The 16,401-nt window shown below is 35.3% G+C and overlaps 1 protein-coding gene across 1 annotated transcript in view; it reads left to right on the forward strand.

Annotated features, from left to right (window-relative positions):
- The window catches only part of STT3B (STT3 oligosaccharyltransferase complex catalytic subunit B), a 51,291-nt gene that overhangs the window by 18,229 nt on the left and 16,661 nt on the right, over nt 1–16,401 (forward strand). Inside the window, exons 2-6 of the mRNA XM_066555633.1 lie at nt 4,053–4,161; nt 5,893–6,180; nt 7,896–7,961; nt 11,561–11,660; nt 16,148–16,246. Coding sequence (XP_066411730.1) covers nt 4,053–4,161; nt 5,893–6,180; nt 7,896–7,961; nt 11,561–11,660; nt 16,148–16,246 — 662 coding nt within the window. The remainder of the gene's footprint in view (nt 1–4,052; nt 4,162–5,892; nt 6,181–7,895; nt 7,962–11,560; nt 11,661–16,147; nt 16,247–16,401) is intronic.

The raw sequence follows: 16,401 nt of genomic DNA on the forward strand, positions 1-16,401 counted from the left end.
TAGTTAAGCTTTCTAAATTAATGTTGCTGCTAAAAAAAAGATTATGCCTCTGTTTCAGTTATTTTGCAGTTGCTGCTTATACTCTGTTCTATGTTAAAATATATTAAATGAGAACTGTATTTTTTATTAACTTACCTCCAGTTGTCCACTGAACCAGCTGTAATGTAGGTATCTCCAACAGTGCCACGAAATTAATGCTACCATCCACAGAGCACTTAGGTAATCATTAGAGCATCCCCCTCAAGGTTCAAACTACAATACTAGCCTGGTTTGGAGGTTGGGACTTGAAATTCTGAAATGTACAAAGACTTAGGATTGTTTATTCCTTTAAAGCTTAGCTTGGAGGAGGAAATAATTCAAACTACAGACATGACAGAAAGAGAGAACAGCAGAACATCACTTTTTCCCCTAGAACGTCTACTGAAATAAGTCAGTGCTTCCTGGTGTCAGGCCCTTAGCTGAATCTTAGCAAGTGTGAATATTCTTTACAGCACGGACTGAGAACTTGAATATTTCACTCAGGTTTTCTAGCTAAGTATTTAATTAAAATGTGCTTCACATAATTTTGTTCTTTATTCTTCTCAGGTCTATTTCAAATCGACTTGCCTCAAGGGGGTGAGGGAGGATGAGAGGGAATCTTGGGAAATGGGTAATCTGTTTCCATACCTCAAGATCAGGTGGATGTGAGGGTTGAGGGTGGCAGAAAAGGGATCCTGTCCTTCGCTCTGATTCTGTCACATCATGCTGCATACTGTTTAGTCAGTGCAACCAGCAGTGTACTTCAGTTCCAGTGTCTCCTTGGATAAGATGGAGTAGGTCAGAAGGAGGGCTGGATAAAAACCAGCCCTCAAAAAATTTCACACCTAAATACCACCTCTTCTTGCTGCTGCTGCAAGTGGAAGAACTGGGGCAGGCAATGACCCCCAAACCTGACATGCAACCTCTATCACAGCAGTGGCTGTTCTTGCCTCCATTCTGATTCCTTCCTCAGCTGCAGCACTGAATCTCTCAGATGCAGGTGCAGGCAAAGATGGCAATTTTTTGTGATATTTTCTAGGGTTGTTTTACACCCCTGTGGAAACTATAGATATTTGCAGGTACAGTGATAGCATTGCAGTAGAAATACAATACCACTGTGCTGCATTTGAAGCACAGTTTGAAAAGTACCAAGATAGTAAGGAGGTGTGACTGGTTGTGATGCTCACTGTTTGTTAGCAGCACTCTCTGTCCTAGCTTAAAGGGAAAGAGTTTCACAAGGTTCAGGCTTGTCCCTAAAAAAGTGCTCTGAAGGGCTAAGTGATACCACAGCATAATACTGGCATCATCATATGAGTGCCAAACTAGATTTTTGTCTGGTGCACTGTCCATTGCTGCCAGTTTGTCCATGCCTGAAGCTGGCTTTGATACGCAACATCACAGCAATCTTTTCCTGATGTGTGCATAGGTTTATGTTGACTTTTTAACTTATTTTGGTTTGCAGGTAACCTAGTGGGAGGTGAAGTGGACACTTTTTTTTTAAGTCAAAGTGAGGTGCTGAATTAAGCTTTAAATATTTTTATTTCTAGAAGATTATTTCTTGTTCTCACAGGTCTTCTCACAATACACTGTAGTATTGCCAGTAATTTCTGCTGCAAAGACATGCCCAGCTGTCACTGCATGCTTTCATTTGTGGCAAAAGAATCACTTTTTTGAAAGAAGGGCTAATAGATTTGTGTCTATCCAAGAGTATAAGAGTATATCAGGAGGGAAGATTAAATTCTTACCTCTGAAGTGGTAGAAGTAAAATGCTGTTACGTTGCATTTCAATTTTGAGTGGTAATTCATTCTTATTAAAGACTTAATGGGATGCTGCCAAAGCTCAAGACAGTTGTTCGCATCCTTCTGAAGTCAGTTACGAAGCTTTGCTAATTGGAAACATGAGGAGAATGTCAATATGTATTCTTCTTGCCTATTTAGTTTGTTTAACTAATCTTTTGATGATGTAAAAGTAAACATTAGTCATACTTTTGTAGCCTCTGTGAGTTTGAATTATGATTTAAAAATTTGAAAGTAATTCGTGTTAGTAAACATCTTACTTGGTCTCTTTTTGAAGTTCTAGGATAACAATATTCGGTGGGTTTTCAGTCCTGTCTGTAGCTGGATGGATTCCGTGTGTCCTGTGCAATATGAAACTCCTGATTTGTTACATACCATACTGCAGGCACTTGGCACTAAACAAATTAACAATAGACCTTGCTGTCCTAAGATAAGAGGCTAATTTTACAGGTACAGCATTTCAGAAATCACATTAGAGTTGACAGTTCAGAACTGGAGAATTAATTAATATTTAGAAATCTATTCAAACGGGAATAGTTGTAGGCTTATTAGAAACCAGTGTCACATTGCTGTTTGAATCAAAGATTTCTAGGTCAGAATGAGTGATGTTCGTGTGAATTTTCTTATATAAACATGACTAATGACTTCTGAAAGCCCACAGTTTTATCAGTTAATCCTATATAAATGCTTATTTAACAGATATAGGATATAAGAGAGTGTTCCTGAAAATACTTCACTCTGTTATTTACCTATTTTTAATATAATTTGACTGAAGCTGTGACAGTTCAGACACTTGAAGCATGCAAATTTGCTGACATCTGAACCTGAATTTCAGTTCTTTTTGTTCTTCCACTGTGTAGATGAAGAATCTGCTCATGACCTCAATGTGGTTTTATTTCAGATACTACTTGTACTGATTAAACAATTAGGAACTTGATGGGGTTTGCAGTCTTAAATGACCTTAGCTTTATTCTGTGGAAATGAATTGGTTCAAAGTAAACTTGTGATATTTTGGGAATCCTAGATATGCAAAAGAATTTGAATTAGTTTTAATTTTTTTGTCAGAAGGGATGCATATTTCTGATATAAGGGAATTCTTCCATAAAATAGATAAAAAGAAAAACACACACAGTCTTTTCTAGGCTTGAATTCTAGCAGTGTCTTTGGAAGTCTTTTGTGGTGGTTTGCCCATCTAACCTTTTGTCTGTTGTAGTATTCCATTTAGTCACCTGAACTTCTACTTAACTGATGAATAAAATCTTTAATACTTCTTTAACCAATGAATTTCACATGCTTAATTGAATTTCAATTAGAGTATCTATTAGAAGGGTTGGCTTTGTGAATGTTGCTTGTTTTAGAATCTGTGTTCACCCAGGCTTTTTTCTACCTAAGCTTTCTCTACCAAGCTTCACATTCTCATTATCTGTAGCCTTTTTAGTTTGGCCTTTGAATGAGTGATCATGAAAGAGTTGCTGCTTTAGGGTGACATGCACTGTAGTGCTTCTTGCAGCCTGATACTTAATTTCAAGAACTAATGGACATTTTAATAGTTTAAAAGTTTTGTTATCAAATGTTTGAGATATTTTGTGCCAGGAAGATGGAAGATGAATGCCTTAATAGCAGTCTGTTGGTGTTTTTTAATGGTTTTTATACAGTGTGGAAGGCTGAACTGAAGGTGTGTGTGAGAGACCATTTGTTGTACAAGAAATTCTCTGCAGCAGAATATGTACAAACTTTGAAACTTCATCTCCAGAGGTTCTACATTGTGTAAATTCTTACTGATTGAAAGAAGGCCACTGGTTTGATAGTGTGAACAAACAGACTGATTCCTGTTGCCTGTTACTGGATGAGTCACCTGTCAATTTTACATGAAGTAGGGCAGCTGCACGTGTAAATATCCTGTCTCAGAATGGGAATCTTGCCTTGACTGCATGTGATAGACTGTAGTTGAAAATGAATAGTTTTAGAAAGGAATAACAAAAATAACCAGAGTACTGTATCAGAGTGAAAGAAAACATTTTAAAGTTTGCGCACAAAAATGAAGTCACCAAAAACTGTGAACTGTCATCTGTAGTATATGCACTGGCTGTAGAAGTGAAGAAAATATAGTAGTTAGTAGCTGAGAACTTAGTAATTTACTTCAAAACTCTGCAGGTTTAGAGAGGACCATTGTATATACATAGTAAATAAGAGGCTAAAGCTCTTGATTTTTATCTTATTCTTCTGTTTCTTTCTAGGTTTAACTATAGATCAACACATCATCTTGCCTCTCATGGCTTTTATGAATTTTTAAATTGGTTTGATGAAAGAGCATGGTATCCACTAGGAAGAATAGTAGGTGGAACTGTAAGTATTGTAATAACACATTTATTTTTAAAAAATCCATTTAATAAGTAAAAAATAATTAAAGGTGACTTTTCAGGAAGTTTTTTGAACTTTCAGTACAAATATGATGTTGATAAAAGGAGAATCTTAATAAAATGTGCTTTTAATTGTCAAATTGCTGCAGAGGGAATATCAAGATGTTTTTAATTTTTAGCTGCAGAAACGAAGTAAGTCAACATGCCTTATCCAATAGCACATTGTGACCAAGAAATACAGAACTTCCTTTCATATGAAATTCTAATAAGTAACAAATAAGGGTATTATGGCTCCTGCAGTTCTGGTATATGAAATCAAAACAGGAAAAACATTTTTTTAAACATTTTTAAAAAATCATTACCTAAATCTCTTGAGGTACAAGTTTTAATCCAATTATGTATGCTGAGTAGACTTCATATGTGTATGGAAAAAATTTAGGATTTCACTGGGAGAAGACCATGTGAAATTAGATCAGTGTGGCACCTGTACAAAGCATCAGGACTAGTTAAGATTGGTATCAATGCAAGTCACAAGACAGGAAAGGTGTATAAAACAATGTTATCGAGTCAAAATGCAAATATCACTCATTGGAATAGCTTTAGTAACTCTAAGTAATGCAGCCACATGTTTCTTAATGTGTTAAAGTTCATTAAAGTTTTTTAATGCTAGTATATACCACTTAAAGGCATTTATAAGTTTCTTGTAGCAGTTAGATCACCATTGTTTTAGTATCTTAGAGATACTGGACACTCTTTATGCAACATTTAAGTGCATGTTTTTCACACCTGTCTCATACAAAATAAAACCTCTTAAGAAAAAGAATTTAAATATATGCAGGGGAATGTTCAGTCATCTGTTAATTTAATTTAGTACAATGTCCTTCTTAGTTTTTGAAAGAAACTAAGGCAGGTGAAGTACATATTAACTTGTCTAGGATGTATTGATTTTTCTAATGTTGATAAATGTGGGAGGGTAGAATTCCTACTAAGAATATTCTAAAGTTCTCTAATATTCTATGGTGGATTCAATAGATTTGTGTAAGCCTGTGCTACGTTTCCTGGTGCACATCTTAATTCAATTTTTACAGGACTTTGTTTTAATTCTTCATATCCAAAGATGTCTACAGATACCTTGTAAAAATGTAGTATTCAATTGACTGACCATCAGCTTTTCATCTTTAAAAAATTAGATCTTATTGAAGTACATTTTCTCTCCCCGTTGGCACCAAGAAGTGAAAGAATAGTATGGTGTATTTTAAAGGAAAATGGATATGACTGGGAAATTTTGCGTTTCTTCTTGATGTCTTAGGCTTGTCGGGCTTGTTTTTGCATTTCCTTAAAACCGGTAGCTGGCTTAAAATTCTGTTGCAGATTTTGGTTTCTGCTTCCATACCTTAATGACAAATTGTTTTCATTATATGATAAATGTCAAGTGAGATGGGATATTATCTGTATGCTGCTCATTCATTTATGAAGTAGATTATATGTTATTGTTAGCATTTGGATAAAATTAAAAGAGCCTAGGGTATTCAGTGTTGTTGTCAAAACATGATTAAAGTAGTACTAAAATAATTCTGTTAGCTTATGCTAATACTCAGTGCTTATATCAGCTTAAAAATTATTGTTTAATTGCAAGTTCTGTGTAAACATGCATACCATGACAGTTTTCTGTAATAACCTAGTGTTCTGGTTTGTTTTGGTTTTTATCTCCATGTAGGTATATCCAGGACTGATGGTGACAGCAGGCCTTATACATTGGATTTTAAATATGCTAAATGTGACAGTCCATATAAGAGATGTATGTGTGTTTCTAGCACCAGTTTTTAGCGGCCTTACAGCTATTTCTACTTTCCTGCTCACCAGAGAACTGTGGAACCAGGGAGCAGGGCTTTTAGCTGCCTGTTTTATTGCCATAGTTCCAGGTTACATATCCCGATCAGTAGCAGGATCTTTTGACAATGAAGGCATAGCTATTTTTGCACTGCAGTTCACATACTATTTATGGGTAAGTAATTGCTGAGTCTTTTGCTTTGGAAAGGTTTTTTAGTTCCTCCTCCAACCAAATGACTGATTTTTCTTAGAATCCATTGAATTCTTATTTTCCTCCCTCTCATCTCTCTTCCCCTTGGCTCTTGATTAGGCAAGTACTGAGAAATCACATGATCTGAACCACTCCATAATCATGCTCTTCAGTTTGCTGTGTAAAAGCACAGTTCCACTGAAGTATGTGTGTCCTGTAGTAGTAATAAAAATGATGATGAGTCTAGAAATTTAAAGCAAACAGAGGGGTTGTTTGTTTTTCAGTTTGGAGGTGTTAGTGCTGTGTGCATCAAATGTTAGCCTTCTTATATAGCTGGTGAAAAGCTATATAGATAATATGCTAATATAACATATTCAGAGAAGACTGTGAATATGAATATGCTTTAAATTGTCTTCTCTAAAGACTTTTGACTGTATGGACTGTCTGGGCTTTGAGTTCAGTATCCAAATTAAATGGTCAAAGCTGTCTAGAGTCAGATATTAGTGTTTCTTGTGTGCTTAAAAAACCAGTCTGATGTCTTTTCATTTGCCTGCTTGCTAAAGCAACATGTCTGCCTCTCCTTTATCTGTGTAGAATTGCATCCATAAGGTAGTTTTGCAGGAAGGAATTTAGGAAAGCTAGAGTATTTCTGGGCTGTTGAACCTACTTTGGAAATAACAAAAATAGCGTAACTATTGTTAATTCAGCACAGACACTGTAGGGTACTGTCTCTCTTGTATTCTGGAATGCCTGCACTTTTCATTTAGAGGGCTCCATATAAGTACATGGTCACTACAACTTTCTCCATAATTTTGTCAAGAGTTCTGGTTTTCATGAGCAGATGCATATCCACAAATGTTTTAGCTTTAGAGTATTTCAAACTTTGGGATATATTTGGTAGGAATATAATGGGAGAGAACTGAATTTTTCATGACTGAGTGACTGATGTTACTTAAATGCAGTATTTCTTAATCTGGTTTTAGAATAAGCTGCAGCTGGAAAGGTGTGCTGTGTTTGATAACAATAATAGAATCAACCTGTGTTGTTACTTTAGAGTAACTGAGATATGATAGCAGTTACCTGTTCTCATGGAATTCATATTTAACTAAACTGCAGAGTGCAATAATGTTTGCATGAACTCTTGTAGAATCAAATACATTTTATAGACAACTTCCTAGCGTTTTTTAATGTCTGTTCTTCATTCCTGTTCTTCCTCACCACAGTCACCCCTATCAGTTTCAGACAAATTCATATTCCTTGGGCAGTTTCTGGATCCTTCTAAACCTTTAGTAGTATCTGGATGCTCTTGTTAACCTTAAGTGAATTTTTTTGGAATAGCTATTTTGTCTGTAATGGCAGAGTTGGGTCAGATGCCAGACAAATTAAGGCATGGATGGTCTTCACTTAGAATTATAAAGTGCTCTAACATCTCAGAGAAAGTAGCACAGAGCCATTGCAACTACATTTCTACATCAGATCATAAGGCAGAGAGTTGGATTGAATGCTTTTGCTAGAGAAATACATCTAACCTTTTGTGTGTGTGAAAGAATTGCATTTGTGTTAGGATTTTATGGACATCAGTTCAGAAGCATCAAATATAACTTGGTGCAGGCTAAAGTTTTCTCAACAATTGTTTTGGGATGAAACTTTAGTGTATTGTCCAGGATTTGTCATTCATAAATACTTGGTTATTTTTCTAGGTGAAGTCTGTGAAAACTGGGTCTGTCTTTTGGACAATCTGCTGCTGTCTATCCTACTTTTACATGGTAAGGCTTTTGTATATATAATAGCTAAGCTAATTGAGTAACTTACATAATTAATATGTTGACAAAAAAGAGAATAAGGCTATTTTCATCTTTGTTGAACCAGAATATAAAATTTTTGCTTTGTATTGTTATTAAAACCTTAAATATATGACTAAACAACATAGTATGTAAAGGTAAAGTATTTAAATCAACATGATTAAACATGATTGATTGGGGTAAAAAATGAAAATATAATAACTTTACTTACAAATTTTCCCATGCTGTGAAAAGGTGCTCTGATTCAGTTGGATTTTTATTTGGGTACAGGTAAATTAAGGTATAACTTTAATGTTTATGTGTCTGTGTGTCATTACTATAATGCAATAATAATCAGAATATTTAGATGTGAGGACAAAGTTACCTTTTTATAATTTTGAAAGCTATTTCTATGGGTATAATTATGCCATAAAGTAAAGCTTACCACCAGAACTGATGAATGACTTCAATGTCATAATAAATGATCATAAATGCCCTTTTCATTTTTGATCTGTGAAAATGAAGGCTACTGCAGAGATTTTCCTAAGGGCTAACAGAGGGGGAAAACACTAGTAAACATGAGGAGATAAAACTAATAGAAAAATGGAGGGAATTGGTTTTCCTCCTCCTCCATCTTCTGAAACATTATACTAAGAATTCTCTTGTTTGAGTCAAACATGTGGTTTTTTTCCCCCTAACTGATAAACTTTTTGTGGCTGTATGAAAAATAAATTACCCTCAAAATAGCCAGTGCTAGGACAGTCAGGCTAATTGCTTGGTGACAGTTAAGACTGAGGTCTCAAATACTGCTTTTCTATCATCAGGTAGCTAAGTTTGCAAAAGCAAGGAGCTTCTGGATTGGTTTATGTACCTTAAAGTCAAGGTTAATTCAAAGCTTATCTGGATGCTGTCTAGTTTTCCTCTAGCTTTAATGTCCATTTGGTTTTCTGGGAGACTTTTACAGTTAATATAGGAGATAATAGCCTTCTGTTTGTCACCAAAGATATGAAGAGATCTATTTCTTGTTAAGAGTACATTTATTAATTCAATTTCTCCTCCTTTTTGCCACATTGCTTAATAGAGAGCCACTTCTTTATACGCAGCATTGCTGTTTATATAGCTTTATAGTGAAAAGGTCCTGTAGCTTTGGTACATGAGTCCAGTATAAAAGCTGCAAGTAAATTTTTGAATTGTAATATTTATATAACACAGTATTTTTTATATTGTGCCAGTTTATTGTTAAGATTCTCTAACAGTGCCTTCATAAACATACAAATAACAAATACAATACTTTCACAATTTTACTGCTAAAAATCACACAATATCAGGTTCTTAGCATCTTGGTGTGTGGGATTGTATGTGAGAGTATGTGATCATGTGTGTACATGGTATCTGAACTTAAGAATCAATGTAATCATTACAGTCAATCCTTATATATAAATGGGGGGTGCTGTTATTTTCCTTTCAAGTTCTATCAGTTCATGAAAGGTTCAGATTCATCTGTAGCTTAGCTTCACATCTCAGTGAATAGATGTTAGAATTTTATTGCTTGTATTTGCATTATCCCACATATGATGGCCTTCCCTACATTGTATTTACCTTTTGGAAAGAATTTTGTGGAGTTGCCCTTCTAGATATTTTGCTTAAATATATTTTTAGGACAAAACGTAATTTTCTATTTGTTACATTGTAATAATTTGTCTTTCTCTGGTGGAGTTAGTAATTTTCAGTGCAAGTTGGAAATGAAATCAAATTTAGTTTAGGCTTTGAGGTAGTAAGAGTTCAGTCCTTGAATGGGAAGTTTGGACAACAGCTTGAAAGGCGAAGGGATATTGCATGAACTGACAAATCTTTCCTGATAACTAAATCTGCCTTATAATATATACCTTACTCACTGTGGTGATTTGACTCATAGCCTTGCATTGGATTCAATATAGAGAAGGGTGTTTTCTCCTTGGATTTATATTTTTAGCCTTTGTTTTACTTCATCAGCTTCTGCTTCATATGGCTTTTCATGGCAAGGAGGTAAAATAAAAGAGGCTTTACATTGAAGCAATCCTGTAGGAGTAATAGCATGTCTCCACTCTTTTTGCCAATCTGTGAGGATGCCTCAGTTTTATTTGAAAAGTTCCAAAGCACATCTTCAGTATAATTTTCAGTGCCTAGATTTGGGTTCAAATTTTGATAATTAGGGATGCAGGTCTCTGGTCCATGCAAGCTGTGACTTCCTTCATTCAAACCTTTCCCTGAATTTGACAGTGTTCTATTTGCATGTTTGAACTCTATTCTGTCTTACCTGTCTTCAGGTACATGTTTTCTCCCATTAAATAAACTTAGCTGTGTAAACAGGATACTTCATCCAAGTAATTAGGCACTAGGATTATGATAATCTGAAATGAGTTACTAGAGAACTTTGATTATTTTATTCTACTTGTTTCATATTGTCTGAATTGCTTATCATAAATTTGAAATGCTGGGGTTTGTAGTATTAGTGTCAAAAGACAGTAATCTTGGCCTCATGGTTTTTTTAGAATTTGTTCTATAGAACATAGTCATTTGGGTTTCTCTTTGGATTCTAGGGCTTTAAAAATAGCTACATGAATCTAAACCCTAAAGTACAATTAAAGTGAAAACCACATTAGCTACTGCATGCTAAAAATGAAGATCTAGGTTAGGCATGGTGCATATGGGATAAGTCTAGACTGTAATATGACAAGAGGACATGTTAAAATACAGATTGTCTAGTCAATATGAGCCTTTCTAAATATGTTAGAAATTTAGATAGCACATTGTAATGATAGCTCATTAAATCCTCACTGAAACCAGCAATCTGTTAATAACACTGTAGTGTTTCAGTTCTAAGTACACCAGTCCTTCTCAACAGCTCTTGTTGCCACAGGTTTGCACTGTCTATAATATTGTTGTATATCATTCCACAGTGCTCAGTCCTACTTTCATGTGCTTCCACACTTCCCATTGTTCATTTCCCTACACTGCAGCCTGCACTGGCTGCTCTGGGCTGCTCTGGTCCCAGAGTTGTGCTCCTGGAGGTGCACCTTGCTCCCTTTCCCTCTCTAGCTGGAGATAATGTTTCCTGTCCTCGGCAAAAAGTGCACGGTGCTAAATTTGTCAAAGAAAGTTGTGCATCCTACATGAGATTATAGAATATCCAGAGTTGGAAGGGACCCACAAAGATCATCAAAGCCCAGCTCATGGCCCTGCAGATCCTACCACTGCCTTGAGTTGCAGCCTTCACCATGGGGAAGGGCTTCCAGCATAACATTCTCGTTTGCCAGTATGGCCAGATTAGCTTGGAAGGAGGAGATCCAGGAAGGGTAGCCTAGGAAATCCATCAGCCCATTTCAAACACCTCTGATATGTGGGCTTTGTTGTGGTTTGTTTTTTTCTTTTATAATATATATTGAGGAGGATTCTGGTGGTATTTATTAGTAGTAGTTCTGACTGCTTGTGTAGATGGGCTGTATGTTTTCTTGTTAGACCATCAAGATGTATAAATCCACCATGGGTTGTCCTAAGAACTTGCAGATATTTTCAGGTCTAATTTCCTGTTCCATTTGTCTTAGGTCTCTGCATGGGGTGGTTATGTTTTCATCATCAACCTTATTCCACTGCATGTGTTTGTTCTATTGCTGATGCAGAGATACAGCAGGAGAGTCTACATTGGTAAGTTCTGTTCATTGCAAAGTCATTCTCAAATACTTAAAACATGAGATACAAAATTATTGTACTGATGTGTTTTGTATCAAGTGGGTGTTAAGTAATTGCATATCAGATTGAGTTGTTTTAATTTGATTACTGATTATAGTCATTTATTTTCTACAACATGGAAATAAGGAGTTGAAGCATACTCACACTTCCAAAATTTCATATATATTGCTACTAATTAAGTTTTTCATTTCTAGTGCATAGGAAAGAAAAATGGGTGGTTTGATGTAAAAGAACCCTATTAATATCTTTTAAATATGCATTACATGTGTGCCTTTAATAATGTTTTATATTTTTTTCTTTTCCAAGTATATAAAACAATTGGTATTCTTAAAAGTTATATAGCAGAAATTATGCAAACATCTAGATAAAGACATAAGAAATTTTGAGCAGCCATGTAAGTTTTAGATCACTGAGAAAAGACATGCACAGTAAGAGTCTGCCCATTCCATGGGAATCCTTAAAATTTTATTGGATTCATTGGTCAGTCTTCCTTCCAGTTTCAGGAATGTGTGAATAGGGATCCTGGGAGCCTAACGTTTTTATTGATTTGCCTGACATTTAAATACTGTGTAAACTGTTTTTACTGACACTTTACCAATAAAATCAGTTGGCCATGATGTAGGTGTGTGAATGGAATATTTAGTAAGCAATTCAGGTATTCAGAGATTTAGAAGTTAGCTGGAACACTTTTAATGTGAAGCCTTTACCATAGGTAGGTGGAGAACATAATGTGTGCTAAAGCGTAATCACAAAGCATTTCATATTTGTAAATATATTTTTATTCCTCATTTTTGTACTGCTTTATCTTTGTATTTTCAATTATTTTAATGCATTTTTGAGTCCCTGCTAGAGAAATTACTTCAAGTACATATATGTGAACACTATATATCACAATTGCTTAATTTACTCAAGTTCAGTTTTGAATTTTTGTTATCAAAACTATAAATATTGCTTCCATACTTCTTTGCTACTCTATGTAAGTAAGAATTGGAAATTCATTAAAATTTTAAAAAGAGAGAAAGAAGAATCTCTAACCCATCTTAGAATTGTTAGTATTAGTTAACTTCTTCATTAACTACTTCTTCCTAACTGAAGGGGAAAGTAATTTATCTTGTTTTCTGTTTAAAATTGTTTTATTGAATATTTTCATTTTCTGATTTCTATGAATTAGGCAAGAGAAAATTAGATCAACTAATTATAAAATCCTGAAGCAATATGGTAGCCAGAAACAATAAGGAATAAATGCTCTTGCTTTTTCAGCTTTAAATTAACTAGTCTTTGAACTCATGTGGGAAAAATAGTACTGCAAGTTCATATGAATTAAAGGGTTTGGCAGATGTTTGTTTTGCAAATAGCTGCAGTGTTTTGAGATGTTATTGCCCTTCAGCAGTGAGGGATATGTGCTGCCAAGGAGCTGTCAGAATGAAAATGTGATCAGTGCTCTCTGTTTCATTGCAACTGCTGTCTTAATTTAAGCTTTCATGGGAAGCCCTAGAGAAGTCTGTACAGCTCACATTACTATGTCATTTCTAGGTTTGTTTAACAGGATGTTTTTGTAAAACAGGTAAGAATGTTCAAGCACTTCTGAGAGGAAATTCGAGTGTGCTTCACCTCCAAACTATTCAGATAGGGAGAAGAGTTTACAAAAGCTCCTTGAAGCAGGGAGAATAAAGATATTTGGGGAGTTTCTGTTGCAATTGCTACTGCACCTGCAACAGTCTTACAGTTCTTAAAAAACTTACCATGTGCAGCTAAAACTTTTGAAAAACATTGTCAGCTGACAATAGATAATAAATGCTCTACTTACTTTTTACTGTTATGGAGAATTTTGGGGGTTTTAATCTCTAGATCAGTTGTTTACATTTATTTCAAGCTAGCATGAGCCATTTTATAAAGGCTCTTTGTGTTAAGTTTAATCCAACATAACATAAATGTAGAGAACAGTATTTGCCAGAACCAAATTTTTAAAAATAGTGGTGGATTCCTGGTATATATTTCTCATAAGAGTGTTCATACACCAAGGAAAAGGTTAGTGGGACATGATTGATATATCTGGGAATGTAACTCAGAATCGTGTAATGAGTAAAAATTTCCAGAATGTGAAGGGTTTGCCAATCTTAGGGCTGAAAGGGAGATGACTTTATTAGCCAGATAGCTTCTGACCCATTTGGCATCAACAGTGATGATGCTACCTCCATCTGAAAGCTCAAGCTGTGCTTTTATTATTTTTTCATCTTGACAATGGCCAGTGCCTTTCATTCAGATCCTCTAGTTTAATCATTATGAACAAGTGCTTACAATTCCAGTGTATTAACAGAGCAGTGAATAACTTCTTTATTCAGATACAGCAACCATTGATACTATATTCTATCATTGTAGTCTCTCTTTAGTTTCTCATATGTTTAAAAAATAAATGGTTTTACACTTGGAAGGGTATAGATTTATGTTATGTTTGCACACTTAAATTTTGTAATTTTTCATACAATTTTTTTTAGGTTCTGTATAATTATCAGAATATTTCATAAAACACGTGAGGATCTTCCAGAATTTAAAACTTCATTTCAATATTTCCTTGTTGTATGTCTTGTATTTTATCATTAAAACAGTGAACAGGCATTATATTTATATCAACTACTTCAGTGTTCTAAAATTTCAGGTTGAGTGTTTTTTTCTGGTGATTGTAATCCATTAATTGAAAGTATGTGGCCAGTATATGATTATACTCTCCAGAGAAGCTTTTCAGTAGGTCTTTCCTGTGTTTGTGTGGTGTACTGCAAATTAAATTCTTTGTAAAATGACTTTATCCACAGTAGGTCAGAATGATTTTGTTCTGGAGTTGATCAAAGTTATAACCATAAGAACAGCATGGAAGAATCAAAATTAACTTCTTGTTTTTGCAAAGACTGTGCTATCTGTAGAATATAAAGGAATATTAAAAGTTTGTGATGATATATTGTCCTGATCTTTCTAAGTTCCTAGAAAAAATGTCATATTGTGTAAATTATCTTTTTTAAAATCTTTTCAGTACCAGGCACTATGTACCTTTTTGAAAGAAGTGGGAGTAAGGGATTGGGATGGGGTGGGCAGTGCACATAGCAAGTATAGCAGTTGCAGGACTGGGCTTAAAAATGGTGATTTACAGTGGTCTAACAAATGTGAAATGTAGTGATTTATGCCAACCATTGAACTTCCACAGGATGGCAGTGTTGTAACAGTTGCATGGTACAGTAAATGATTTATGTTGTAGTGAATTCTTCAAAAATTGAGCTTCCTACAGGAAAAACACATTTCAGTGACTTAAGAGGGCATAGGTGAGTAGCTAGGCCAAGCTGTGCAATACAGGTGCTTGAAAGAATAAACCATCCCTTCTGGCTGGTTTGGAACTCAGACAGTGCCCTGGGAGCATAATCCCTCAGTGAGACCACATAGGTGCTATGGAACTGACACCACTGCTCAGTGATGCACTCCTCAGAACTGACCTCATGGAGTTACTAAAGGGCTCCATGAGAACAGGGATCTCTTGGTAACATCCAGGTTATCTACAGCCAGATAATGGTTTAGGATTTGTAGGAGTTTAAAAATATGATAGGTGGATTGTTGCTGTTTTCCACTGAAGGAATGGAACTTCATTTGGACTTTAGGCTGGCTGGTTACTTCAAATGTAATCAGCCTCATGGCTTTTCAGATTTGGTATTCTTATCTTCCCCTTCCATCTCTTCTTCACCTTGTAGTATTGAGGACCAAAACCCCTTTCAAAATAAAGTATATGAATGTTAATGCATGTACAATAAGAATTCATATTAATAATAGTAATTAATGATGCTCTTGGCCTCTGTTTTCTGGGGGATTATAAATCCCCAGGGTTGATACAGATCTATCAATACATATGCTTACTATTAATTTTTAATTCTATTGTTCAATTTCTTGCCTTCCCTCTGCTCTTGTGTTAAATAAAGAACAATGGTGCCTGTTTGCATTTTCTAAAGAAGTAGTGGACTCTTAAATGTTCTGCTTTTTTGAGGTCTGGTCCCTTTAATTTCTCCTCATATAGAAAGCTTCCTATGTCACTTGTTATTTGAGAGCTCCTTCTACATCCATGACTCTCAAAACCAAGATGGGAAACGAAACCTTTTTACAAGCTGAAGAATCTTAGGTTAATGGCTTATTTTCCTAGGAGGAGACAAAACAGTGCAATTTGAAAGAGCAGTATGCTGCTACATCCACCAAAATGGGTTGCAATGGACAGCTTTATTCTAGTCAGTGAAGAAAAAAAGTAATTCAGATGGCTGAAATATTTAGCATACTACAGTTCTGTTTTGCTGTCAGTGGAGTTAGGGGAGAAGGTGGACTCCTCTCTGACGATGGAGCCAATGCTTTTTCAAACATGTATTAATTCTGTTCCCATCTTTCTCTTCCCCTCTCCTCACATTTTTCTCTCCTAGCATATAGCACTTTCTACATTGTGGGGTTAATATTATCGATGCAGATACCTTTTGTGGGATTTCAGCCAATTAGAACAAGTGAACACATGGCAGCTGCAGGTAAGAAAATGAAGCTTCTGCATCCAACAGCCTCCTCAGCACAGGAAAACCTCAAACACTTGCAGCTTTATTTCCTTGTTTTAGAAAAAACACCAGCTAACTAAACAAATTGTTAAAGAAAGAGGTACAATCTAGTGTCTTCTGGGAAGTTTTCT

Source organism: Molothrus aeneus, chromosome 1 (assembly GCF_037042795.1).
Source record: "Molothrus aeneus isolate 106 chromosome 1, BPBGC_Maene_1.0, whole genome shotgun sequence".
NCBI classification, from domain to species: domain Eukaryota; kingdom Metazoa; phylum Chordata; class Aves; order Passeriformes; family Icteridae; genus Molothrus; species Molothrus aeneus.